Source organism: Amphiura filiformis, chromosome 5 (genome assembly GCF_039555335.1).
Source record: "Amphiura filiformis chromosome 5, Afil_fr2py, whole genome shotgun sequence".
NCBI classification, from domain to species: Eukaryota; Metazoa; Echinodermata; class Ophiuroidea; order Amphilepidida; family Amphiuridae; genus Amphiura; species Amphiura filiformis.
In genome coordinates, this window is record NC_092632.1 from 34,996,475 (window position 1) to 35,010,526 (window position 14,052).

At 36.7% G+C, this 14,052-nt stretch overlaps 1 protein-coding gene across 3 annotated transcripts in view; it reads right to left on the reverse strand.

Annotated features, from left to right (window-relative positions):
* The window catches only part of LOC140153037 (papilin-like), a 128,811-nt gene that overhangs the window by 88,501 nt on the left and 26,258 nt on the right, over positions 1 to 14,052 (reverse strand). For all 3 annotated transcript variants that reach the window (XM_072175634.1, XM_072175633.1, XM_072175632.1), the window contains exon 3: positions 484 to 617. In XM_072175634.1, coding sequence (XP_072031735.1) covers positions 484 to 617 — 134 coding nt within the window. The remainder of the gene's footprint in view (positions 1 to 483; positions 618 to 14,052) is intronic.

Genomic DNA, 14,052 nt, shown 5'->3' on the forward strand with positions numbered 1-14,052 from the left:
TGTTAGAAATATAACCGTGATATCCAAATTATTTGCAACACAATTAGGGAACAAAACACAGACTGTTTTATACTGTCATAATATAATTTGCTTACCAATTATCCACTTATCTTGTTTCAAGCATATTAATTTCACCTGAATTAAATAAGGGAATAGTAACAGTGCTAATATTTGGTCTGTTGTTTAATATGTGGAAAATTACACTTCTGTGACCACCCCTTATTCCAACTTACTATGTATAAGACTGCCAGTTAGTTCAGAAGTTAATATTTTGACAACAATTATATTTTATATAATGGTGTTGCGAGCTATGTCGCTGCTAACCAAAACTCTGAAAAAGGTAATTATACTTTCATTATCCGCCTTTCAAGGCAGTTAAGGTTTCATTAGATATTTCCTTTTCTTAGGCTGGCCACTGAAAGCAAACCTCACTGAATTGTTGGGGAGTTACAAACAAAAAAGCAAACAAACTAACAAACTTACTCATCTATTAGACATTCTCTTTCCTGAAATGACACTCCTCCGCCGCATGTCCGTGAGCATGCACTCCAGTCCCCCCATAGTCCCCATAGGCCACCATCCTCAGTTCCATCTTGTAGAGGTGCTCGAGCTACGCGCTGAAATGAGATGAAAAAAGATTCCAATAATCTATTAGTTTGGTGACAAATTCTAAGGATAATGAAGTTTAAACGTGACAATTATATACAATAGATCTATTTGGATTTGATTTAATTGATAGAAGGTATTGCTCAGGTGGCGCCTACGCAATTTGTTCTGCTAATTTAATGATTAAGACGTAATAGCATTAGAGTTTATCATTTATCAACCGGTCTACAAGTACAAATCACAAATTTAGTAAATTGTTCATGGGGCAATTTCTGATTTAAGGTGGTACTACACCCTTGATAAATTAGTGACCATTTTTGCATTTTTCTCAAAAACTAATAATACACTGGTAACAAAAGTTATGTATATTATAGGGGCAAGGTATCCAGTTACTACACTGGAATTTCAGTGACTTAAGACAAGTAGTTATTGATATATTGATCAAATATTGGTTTTCCCTCATTTTTGACTGTAACCCCACAACTGTTGTCTGTGCTGAAATAATACATGTACATATCTTACTTGTCACCAATGCGCTATAATTTTTGAGAAAAATGCGAAAATAGGCACAAAATTGGCCAGGGGTGTAGTACTTATACAGAAAACAAAGTCTTTCCACTATGTCCTGAAATCATACGTGAAATGCCATTTTGAAGAGGTACTTGAACTACACACCTGAAATGAGATGAAAAAAGATTCCGCTATCACAATATTGTTACAAATGATAAGATAATGAAGTATAAAAGAGTATATACAGTAATGATTATACAATAGGTCTGTTTGGATTGATGATTTCATGGTATTGCTCAGGGGGCATCTATGTCATCTTTTCTGTGATTTAAATGATTAAGAACTACACATCAATAAAGTTTATCAATGAGTCTACAAATTGTTCTTAGTAGATTATACCAATAATACATGTACAAGGGGCAATCTTTGATGCAATATTCAAACCAGGTCTTGCAAATAGGCATGTTGCATAGGCCTACATACTTGAATTTAATTTGTTTTGTTACAGCATAAATACAGGGACTGCCTTTTGAGGAGAGCAAGAGCAATCGCTCCCTTCTACTCTCCTCAAATCTACTACTACTCTCCTTAAATCTGATATAGGAGAGTGATTTTAGCTCTCCTTAGTTGACTATTTTCTCCTTGCATTTTATTGTAAATGCTCTAAACAGCTCTCCTTGAAGGCTCCAGAAGAGCTATTTAATGCTCTCCTGCAAATTCCAAAAGACAGTCCCTGATACTAGTTATATTTATAAAATGTTCAAGACACAACTGCCAACAAATTTCAACTCAAGGGGGCAGGATAAATTTTAAAGCTACCATTTGACTCATAATGAATTAATAATTTCCACATGCTTCTTCCAGGAATAAATACAACAAAACATCAATTTGAATCTTCTGCTGCCAATTTTAGGGGCAGGATATAATTGTCATCCATGTATCATATCCCATGATATTAACATTCTAAATTTGCAGTAATCGGTGGCTTATGCAACTCATTTTGAAACATAGCAGACCATAGCAGACTGCAAGTGCATAACAATAATAAAGCATTAACAACCTTCTCGCATTCTTGCATTTCTGACAACTGACATCTTAATGTTACCAGTAATACCTTTTTATCACCTTTACTTTTTCTTGTCAAAATCCCAAAGAGGTTCTAGAGCAGTTGCTACATTCAGACAAGTGACACAATTCCTTGTGATCAGGAAAGATACAAAAAAGGAAAAGCAAGCGAGGACGAGAGAGACCGGTGAATTTCTCAATCCCGTATATCATGATATGGTCCTCCAAAGAAGGTACTTAGTTGCTTGTAAAATCAAATTTATAAACAGGACTTCAACGTTTATCACTGCCAGTTTTGTATTATCTGTTTAGGCATATTTAAACTTGCTTGGTTGGAGGAAAGTTCTCACTATTATCGTCTTTTATGACTTATGCAGATGTATTTTTAATAGAGGGTTTATTATTGTTGGCTGAAAATTTGAAACTTAAGACGCCTTCAAAGGATGAACCCATTCAGTTCAAAGTATCCTGCTCAGAGAAGGGCAGGTTGGGTTTAAACCTTTTATCCCACTGGAGACATGCAAATTATACTGCAAAGCTTCCTGTAATTGTTAATGGTTAACACTAAATAACAGTATCATATAAAATACACATCAAAACACACAACTATCCAGGATGGTATTGGATTTTCTACGGTGAGTGACAGCAACAAATTTTTACAGATTGTGAAAATACGCAGCCAACATGGCAGTCTGAATCAGGGCTTCCTTGCATTCAAATTGTGCATCACTCATCCATTAGCCTTTCATTGAGTCATGATGTCATTGTATGTTTCAATACATGAATGTTTACAACGTTTCAGGTCAAACCTGCCCTAGGTTTAGATTTAGGGTTTCAGTTTCAGTTATAAATTTATATTGATAATGGTAATGTTTCCTGGGATCACCTGTTTGCACTCTCAATGATATATCTAAGTCATATTCAATTACCAACCCTAGCCTAAACAGTTTGGATTTATTTTCCTCTGTCTAAAACACCAAAGTGTGTACAAATGAATAGCCTCTTTGCCAGGTAAAAATAAATGGCAAATGATGTTGTTTTCATTTCCACTCATTTCTTTTATAACATTATATACTTGATTTGTTCTCTAATTTGTGAGCTTAACTGAACTATGAATAATTCATTTTAAAATGTATATTGCCATCCTGATGAAGCTGAAATAAAAACATTTTTACCTCAGAGGAACCATCACCTCCTCTCTTAAGGGGGTACTATACCCCTGCCCAATTTTGTGCCCATTTTTGCATTTTTCTGAAAAATTATAGCGCATTGGGGACAAGTAAGATATGTATATTATAGGGCAAGGACTACAACTACTGCACTGGAAATTTTATTTCAGCACAGACAACAGTTGTGGAGTTACAGTCAAAAATGAGGAAAACCAATATTTGATCAATAAATCAATAACTACTTGCTTTGAGTTGCTGAATTTTCAGTACAGTAGTTGTAGTCCTTGCCCCTATAATATACATATCTTACTTGTCACCAATGTGCTATAATTTTTGAGAAAAATGCAAAAATAGGCACAAAATTGGACAGGGGTGTAGTACCCCCTTAAAGGATATAGATAACTGAGGTATCAGCTCCAAGATCAGTGATGAATCAATGAAGTTCTTGCTCTATGTGTCATCAGAGCTGCGGTGCCAAAGTAAAGATGCAAAGTTGGGGGGGGGTGGGTAGTCCCCAGAAGATTTGTTTTTAATATCACCAATAATATATTATGTCACTATAAGGAAACATATTGATCAATATCTCATGACCAGATAAAACAATTTGTGCAAAGACCTAATCCCAACACAACATACCATGTAGCCTGTACTGTGCCTGCACAAAACAATAATACACTTAAAGTTGTCCTTAAATTGAGGACAAATCCAGTGTAGCTGGTTAATAGTAGCCTGAGGCTGGGTAAACCCAGGCCTTCTCTCTGAGGAAAGGGGTAAAGGTGGTAATGAGATCCATGTTTGGGTGAGCATCTGATCAGCTGAACGATGTTCACACGGCAACTTACATCTTAAGTTTTGCAAAACTTCGAGATGTCGGACTTTCATTTCAACCATAATAGTCGCAGCATTTAATTGTACTAGGCAAAGGTTACCGTCAGCAATGTGATTATGTTTGGATGACAGATCCTGGAATGAACTGCAGGAGCTGTGGTTTGGAGTATAGTGGTGCTCAGAGATATATCAGTGTCTGTCACCATGGTCATTGCCACATGAATGACAAAATGACAAGTGGTGCCAGTAAACTTGAGGTTGCCTCTCATGGAACATCTTGTGGGTAGCCATAATCAGCGGCCAATCACTGCTTCCATATGATATGGCCCTCTTTTGGATGTAGTCAGGTGTTTCACCCAACTCTTTTCGAAACAGACTGCATGCAACCCATTTGTACGGGTGTGATTCTTTGTTACCCCCAAAGGATGGAACTCAAGAGTTTATTTATCCAATTCTAAACATACCACGGGGAGAGTAAAATCCGAATCTATGTAAATTTAGACTTCAAGCTAAGCCCAACCCCAGCAATTCACCAAGGACAAGGACCCCAAGCACCATTTTGCTCTGGTGTCCCAGATTAGCGAAATGAAATCTTCAGATTAACAAAATGAAATCTTAAGACGACCTAACCATTGTGAACATGGAAAATGATGGGGTTTGTTTCCACATGTTTCTACACAGGTGAATGCCCTAAATACACTCAAGAGGTTCACTCATGGTGTTAGCTGCTAGTGGAAGAAGGTCTATATATGAAGTGTGGCTGATGATATAAATTGATGCTGATTGCCTCCTGGTGGGACCCTACTGAGTCCAATGGCTAGAGAGGTGAACAATTATTATTACCAAGCAAACTTTACTATGAAAATTACCATACTCAACATCATTGCAAGCTTTCCTTAAAACCAATATTTTCACAAATTTTGTGCAACTTTGTAAATGTTTACGTTATGCGAAATCCACAAAAGTTTAAACTTACACATTATTTTTGAACACTCTGTAACACATGAATCAATACATGATATTTTGACTGATGTTTAGGCCTACATCTTCGCATGAAAAAAATATCACTGTGAAAACATAATAATAAAACACAGTGTGTCTCATCTCTTGTGTATTATTATGTTCACATCTTCCTATGATACCACTCACAAATGTTTCTTGGCTTCGCAAACACAGTGGGTGAAACAAAACATGTTTGTCAGTACTAGAAACGCAGTGGTTATTTAAAAGTTTTCAGAAACTAAAATTAGCTGTCAAATTTAATAACCAATTGATACTTAACCTTACTGTAAAGGTGCGGTTTGGGACTTGAGCCTTCTAAAACCAGTTTGGTTACATATATGTGCAATTGTAGCATCCATGGTGGTTCTTGGGTTCCCCAGGAAATATTTAGGAACGGTTTTGGACTTAGAGCAGTGGCATAGCATCATAGGGCCACGTGCCCCCCCAATCAATTGCAAAATTTAGAAAATCCCATAGAAAAATGGTCAAAAAATGGCTTGTGCCCCCCAATAAGACCCAGTGCCCTCCTCCCCCCCCCCATCATGGTCTAAAATCAATATGGTTACATGTACATGTACAATAGCATCCATGGTGGTTCTGGATTCCCCTGAAAAATGTCAGGTACTAAAAACTCAAAATGAAACACCTCCTTGAAATTTAGCATGAAGGATGGCAAGTCCCTCTTTTTTTAGCACAATTTGAATTATATCCTGCTTTAATAAACTTTTATTGTGCATTTGCATAAGTTACAATTTTACCTTAAATAGGAAGGAAATCAGGCAAAAGCCAATTTATCCTCATCCAACTCAGTGCCACTTTTGCGACACCCCTTTCCTGTCACAAAAAAACAACAGACCCTATTCTAATATGACTCTGGGAGAAGTATGATTTAATTGTATAGTTGACTTTAATATACAGGATTCAAAATAATCATTGAAATAAACCATCCATGATTATTGTCTAAATATGGGCATGATTTGATTTGGCATTTTGGTGTCATATTATCCCAAATAAGCCTAATTTGATTTTCTGCATTTGGGCACAAATATAAAGTGGTTTACCTGCTGGTTGTATACCAAAACTTTCAGCTGCAGAAAACAGCTTCACGTGGGTCAACTTGATTTGGGGGGATTTTTGAGCCAAAACAGACCAACAGAGTAGACCATTATTTTGTTTACCTGACCAAGTTCATACCTGACCAAGTTCAACCAAAATAGTCATGATTTCTGAGTTATAAAAATACATGTGTAAACGTGGTTGCTGTGAAATATGTAAAAATAATAATCATAATGATCTGCAGGTGGTAAACTATTGTTATTCAGTGGTCATTCTTATCCATCAGCAGGGTTATTAACCCCTGGTTTCTATTGTCAATTAATAATAAATCTGATTAATTATGATTACATTCAGCATAACTTTGGAATAATTTGATAATCATGAAACAGACCCTTTTGTTTTGTTGTAAAAACTTCATGGTCACTTTTTTGTTCTGGGAGAATAGTTTTGGTGATGACCAAAGGGTCATTTTAGTTCAAGTTTAATACTTAGGCCCTAAACAACATTCAGTATAGTAGTATAGTATGTACCCTGAGTATGTACCAGGGCGATTTTGAGTTTTCATTTACGTTGTGGAAATTTATTATACACAAATAATTGTTATTTTTCTGCTGTAAACATAGGCCAACCACAGAATTTGAAAAATTGTCTTTTTATCAGGGAAATAAGAGGCTAAAATAGAATGATTATGTAGATATGGGGGGAGGGATATGGCCCTATTGGAATCAATAGTAAATACTGAATTCAATATTGCTCTGATCAGAAGAAATCCAATCGTATCAAACACAGCATCGTATATTGAGCAGTGATTTTTATTTCCATGCAGTATAAAGCCTACTTTGACTTTCAATTTCAAAACAGGCCCTATTACTCTAAGGCCTATTTATTCAGCTACTTAGTGCTTAGCATGTGAGAGGTGATGGGTTCAAATCCCTGTGAAAACAAACAACTTCTCTGTTTCATCTTCTCTCTCTATTTCTTCTTTCCCTTCCTTTCATCAAAAAGCAAAAAGGATGTTAGGGACTACTAATTATGGACTTGGGTAGGCCCCTATAGATGATTACGATTAGAATCAAAGAGCATGCTGAGATAAAGTATAGGACTAATTATACTATATCTATTATTTATTTAAAAATCTGATTACCCTGCATGAACTGTTAGCCTTGACTCTCTCCCTAATTGGGAAAACTGATCATGCTGATAATGTAACTGATTATTGTGCAAAAAAGTAAATAAATGTTCAAATAACATTTAATTGGTTTTAGAATGTTGAACCAAACTGTATATTTGTTGCAGTGCAATTAATACTGGTATAGTTCTTTATATTATTATGCAGTACACGTGTGAGATAATTTGAATACCTTGTTTGTTAGATGATATAGGAATGTTAACTTTACCCTATGTGTGAACTTGACAATGCTAGCTATCAACAGCTACTTCACCTTGGCTTTGCTTTATGAGTGTGTGTGCCTGCAATTATCTAGACCTGCCTGCCTGACATGATGAAGTAATTGAATTCAAACCATGCCAGCTATATTAGGCACTTCCATTATTTAGGGACAGGAAAAATGCACTTTACTTTGGCTGAAAAGCATGATTTTACAGCGGAACAATAAAAATGCACCGGGGACAAACCAAAAACTATTCCATTCATTTGACCAAGCTAATTGTTTGAAAATCTACAATGGCATATTTTTTGTATAATACAACAAAACAAAGATTTGGGGCATTAAAAAAAACACTTTTTTTTAAATGTCAGATTCATTTTATGATTTGCTTCTGTAATTATTAATAAGCCTATGCTTTTGACAATTCTTAACCAATTTAAACCTGTATTTGAGTGAATACAACACCTATAGGGCCATACATAGACTTAATGGTTATGAAATGAATGCAACAGATTATAAAATCACGGAAACAAACAATACACAAACAAGTTATTATTATATGACTGACCCGATGTCCTTTTCATTCAAGCATACATTTTGGACAATAGATTTAAGCATATTTTGTTCAAAAGTACAACTTGGAAGAAAAAATAATTGAAAGTTAAAAATAAAACCGTGCTTGCATATTTTTCACGTCCCTGTATCCCGAGTAAGGATGAGCTGTAGGATAGCTCCTAGCATTAAGACGCACTGAATAGCAACACATGCATAGACTAACTGCTTGGCTCCTTGGTATCTACAGGCCATTAATTACGGAATATCTATAGCAGATGATGCTCCTGGCAGTCTACCATCACCTCCTAAAGATAATTCTGCAACAATTACTAGTATTTGCTCACTTCTGTCCAGTGTGCCTCTCCATGCTTAGTTTAGCATATGGTTGCTATGGTAATTTTACAGAGGATTAAAACTATTTCAAAAGAGACCATTGCTCAAGTTTGCCTTTCCACTTTTCAGTTCATGCTTTTTAATCAGATTAGCACAAAGAGTAGTTCAATTGTAATCTCTCTGTTAATTCAAATTATAAAGACCCTAGAATAGAAAGAATGGCCCCTAAAAGTTTTAAACAATACCCAACTTTCACACCCCATTCTTGACATATTTTCCCCATTAAAATCTCAGTATAATGCAGTCAGCTTAAATTTGGAAGCAATTTTTCAAGCTCAAAGAAGAAGCTGCTATCAACGTGATCAAACTGAGAATTGAGCATGCCTTAACAGGTTTGAGAATGGACTCAGTTTGAGTGCCACCATAATCACCGTAACCAGAAATGCACCCATAATTGATAGATTAAATAGCTGCATGATTACAGTATATGCAGGAGGTATGTAGGTCTAGTTTGTGAAATTTTGGAACATGAAACATCAGCCAATCTGTAAATGTGACAAAATCAAGAACATAAAAAAAAAATTCAATTCATTATTAGGTAAAATCCCGGGGGTAAAATCTTTTAAAAGAAATGTTCATGTTACTCAAAATAATGAAAAAATTGGTAAACATGAACATTTGATGCAGATCGGGCAAATGGAAACTATAATGATTGATTTCCATCAGCCAAATTTCCAAAATTGCTCTGTCGTCTCCTTTAGTTTGAACTGGTTTTTGATTAGGCAGTCCTAAATTACTATGTCTGTCCATTATTCGCTGTTGTAGTGCACGTTATGCATTCGTCAATTGCAGTCCGGCTCCTGGGTACCCGGGGCACTACGGGGACCTAGCCGGGACATGGCGGGGAACTCGTCAGCAATTTCCGCCGCTAGCCGGGAAGATTTCGGAGTACTCGTCGTGGAGTCGGAGGAGCCGGGGTGGGGCCCGGGAACTTGTCGGGTACTTCGGCAGAGACTCGTAATCGGCAAAAAATTTCGTTGCTGTGGTATAAATGATTTTTTTTTAACGTCGCGACCGACGCCCACACACCATTCTATGTAGGCAATGTGCTGCTAAAAGTAGTGCCGTGATTCGTGAAGATGGAAACTTGCGAAAAAGTTCGCTTTATTCTTTTATTTACTCAATGAACTTGTCCTTTTAATATATAAATATGCGTGATATATCAGTTTGAAATATACTCACTTGAATAATCCAAGTGGAATTTATATTCAAAATTGGCGATTTTGTTCAATCTGTCATTTGGATTTCAGAGTACTGAACATCAAACCTTGATGACGTAGTAAAAGTGTAAGCCCTTTCTTATCAAAGTAGGCAACCCCTGATACTGTCAATCCATCTCGGCGTCAGGGAAATGCTACCGACGAGCGGCCGATCACTCAATCGGCGAAAAAAAGTAGGTCCGATTCACTGCTTCGGACAGTACCGAAACGAGTTCGTTGAAAATGGGAGGAGCAAGTTCTGTTCATTCATAAAATGTGTAGAAACTCTCAGGGGCGGTGTTTCTATATCGTTTAAACATTTTATAGCTTTCTATTCGAATATGACAAAGCAGAATAGTTTATTGAAGCTGTGATAATCATCTCAGGTTTATTCTACAACTTTTACTTCAAGAAAATCCGTGTATCAGGCGCTGCTGTTTTGCTATTCACATTTTGTGCCCTTTTTGTGATTTAACTCGCTGAAATTAATTTCCAAAATCACATTTAAAAAAATCATTTTTCAATTCTAATAACTGTTCGACGAACAATAACTATCGTACATGCAATTTATTTGCATGGTTTCTAAAGAATATTTTTTCTAGGACTTTTGTGGGATTTCAACCGATATCCCATCTCATTAAATATTCATATAACGTGTGACACATAAATATACACAAAGCACACACAGAGCGTGTTGCGGGATGTTTGTCACATGCCGTTGACAACAAATACAGCTCAGAAACTCTTTTATCTAAAATGATGATGATGAGTCGCTATCTAGCACGGTACTGACTGACACGCACTGGCGGGGACTTCGTCGGGAGGTCGGCGGGGACACGCACAATTTCCCGGGGTATAGGGCCGAGACTTCGTCGGAAACTCGTCATCAAATATTGCCCCGCATTGCCGGGTATTCGGCGAGTGCCGTCGGGAAGACGTCAGTTACTCGATTTTTCGAAAGCGAGTTGATGCCGACTTCCCCGTAGTGCCCCGGGTACCCAGGAGCCGGGACTGCAATTGACGAATGCATTAGTAACCATTGGAAACTGGTTCAAGCCTGGGCTCATACACCTGTTCCGAATTTTGATATGCCATAGGCTTTGTGTTGTGATCATTTCGATCAGTGGTTCATAACAAAGAAAGTGTGAGCCAGTTGACCTTGCAACAGTCATATTCTAACAGGCACTATGACAGCGAATAACTATGTAAATACCCGTCAATCATCTTTTGTCCTGTCATGTTGTATGATCATCATTTGTCTTCACACCATTCGTTTGTTGGTGTGGGTCTGTAGTTCTGGTATTTATCACTATCAACAATGGCACCTGAATCAGATTCTTGAACAAATTCATCAGGACTGAATCAGATGGCGCAATTACACCATTAATTCAAAATTGCTCTGTTGTCTTACAGACACAACAAATTTGGCTGATTCCATTTCCAACTAAGTATTAATTGGGACATGTGTACAAATTATGCCCAATTAACCATGGAATTCCAGTACATTACATCTTTAAGTTAGGAAGTTCCAAAGAGCACAGTGCATTAAATTGTCAGATTTATTCGAATGGAACCATGTGATTAACAAGATGGCTATATCATCATCATCACAATCACTGGGTTCATCAGAAGTCGGGCATTGAACATCAGATCAAAGAATCCTGACTGCATTTTTGCATTCTAACCACAACATTGTTTCCTTGATATCCACTTGGAAACCACCACACCCATGCTTGCCTCTAGAAATGTCATAAGGCAATAACCAAGTCAATTACTTCCAGTCTGGGTTGGCTCATTAAGTTAGGGTTAGGTTTCTGGGGGTGAAGTCCACAAGCATATACATTGTACAATTGTGTAAAACATTTCAAGTCTGCTATTAAACAGTCCATTCAGTTGGCCTCCTCAAAAGAGTAGCGTGTCCATGTGCGATCAAAAGTGGTGCATCTGTAGCGCACGATTCGGTACAAAGTGACTGCACCCTACAGATACACCTCCTTTGATCTTGCGTGTATATCAGAAGCAGATGATACTGTTGAGGAAACCAAATGGACTATAGATACAATAGTAAATGTGTAACTTCAGCTTTGAAGCTGTTCTTAGATAAAAGTTTTGCAATTTTCTATCCAATTAATGAAAACCTTTGAACACGGGGTTGAAAACTTCCAAATGCTTGAAATAATATATATGATATGCACATCAAAAAATCTCTAGTAATGTCTGCCTCAGTGAACTTACCTGAAAACACTAGGTTCAATTCAAGGATAGAAACCTATAGAGCAACTTTGAACTTGAAAGTGATATGACAGTCATGGTTCAATTTACAGGCTTGTGTTGCTACCAAGCATCCAACAAGGATGCCAATAATGATGCAAGGAGGATGCCAATGATGATGATGATGGGTTAAGTCAATGATCTTACTCAATCACTCATCACATATATAAGCTATACCAACTGCTTTTGTATCTAGATGAGGAGCGGGACTGAAATAGTTTATCAGAAGATGGGGCTCTGATTTATCGGTTGGTGATAATTAGTCCTAACTCATCTTTACCATGTTTAATGAATCTACATATCTACCCCATCAAGATGGTGCTTTTAAGACTTTATTCATAAAAATGTATAAATTATTGCTGGGTTCATTCTGTTTAGGGTTCATATAAAAATTGAACCCTTGAACCCTTTGTTGTTCAACAACAAATAGTTCAAATTACCAAATGTGTTTTCATCATAAAAAACAGCAAAAACATCCTATCCCCATGGCAACATTACATCTGGTAATGATGTCATCGGTAAGTCAAAGATGGAGGCAATTTTTGATCAATGAATGCAAGAAATCAAAGAATCAACATAACTACATTACCAGTCAGCAAAGTGAGCAATAATCCTGTCCACTGGCATAACCCTTAAAATGGCACCATTCTCAGCAAATCACACCGATCAATAAGAACTTGAAAAACAATTTTATGCATGATTTTATAGAACATATCCAGAGAAGCTGTTTAACAAAAATGCTTCAAGCAAACTGCAGTTGTACTGTGTTATTCACGATTCAAATGAAAGCAGAATTATGGCAGTGTGTGGAATGATTTCCACTTCCGTTCTAAACCTTCTATCTCTACCAGTCACTCTCTTTACACTTTCAAGATCCTTCCATAAATGACTTTCCCATCATGACCTTCAAGAACAAGAAACATGTTGATGCAAATGTCCCAAAAAAGGTTACATATAGAAAATGAACCACATTTTGCAATGGTACAAAACAATTTCATTTATTCAGAAATTATATACCTTATTGTCTGTAATAAATGCCCAGGGGTGTTGCATTTTTCCAAAATGGGGCGTAATTTCATAGGTTCACGTTTCTGATTTTATCTTGTCGATGATCCACAGCCTCACCCCCAAAAGTTGAGACTTCAGTATACCATCAGAAACACATAGAACTATGTGTTTATGTGTAAAACATTTCTTGCTGATTTGGTCGTTTGACAAAGACACCGTCCAACTTTTATTTTTTGACTGACAGAGATTACAACGCAGTAACCTATGGGGCGCTGTAATATAAGTGCAATTATGCGTAACTCGCATATTTAATGTCTTAATTGTGGATATCAATTGAACCATACGAAAAAAGAGGATGGTAGAATCATGAAATACCTGTTTAAGCAGAAGAATAATGTTCCTTTTGGTATCACATGTGGGAGTAATTCCAATTGTTTAAGGTAAAGATTCAACCCACTCAAAAATGCGTATTTGATGATTGACAAAAGTACTTTGTATGTTCAAGTGATAAGTGCTTACGGTTCATCACCAATGTCGGTGACTGAACTCAAATACTTCAGCAATTGATATGATCTGTGAGCTATTCAACTTGAAACTAGAATCTTTAGCTACTTTACCTCCCCCATTTTGTCTGTGTGCAAATTTGATCTTTGTGTACAACAAGGCCTGCACTAAAATTAATCCTTAAATCCTGAAACTTAACCTAACCCTAAATCCTAAACATAATACCCAAAGCTCTTTCCCTAATCCAAAACACAAATCATAAGAATTCATTGTGGGTCAAATACATGTAAAATGGCAAATTATGCACTATACTAGTTCACATCTAACTTGCAGGTGTGACTTACTGGCATCCAAGGGAGGGGGAAAATAACTATTACTGAATCAAAGAATGTGCCCCCTGTCTGATCCGAGCCTCTTGTGAGACCAGGCTCCAATAATAGTAATGTTGTTAATGATTGAACATGATACCAGCTCATACGATATCAGTGAGTTGTTCAA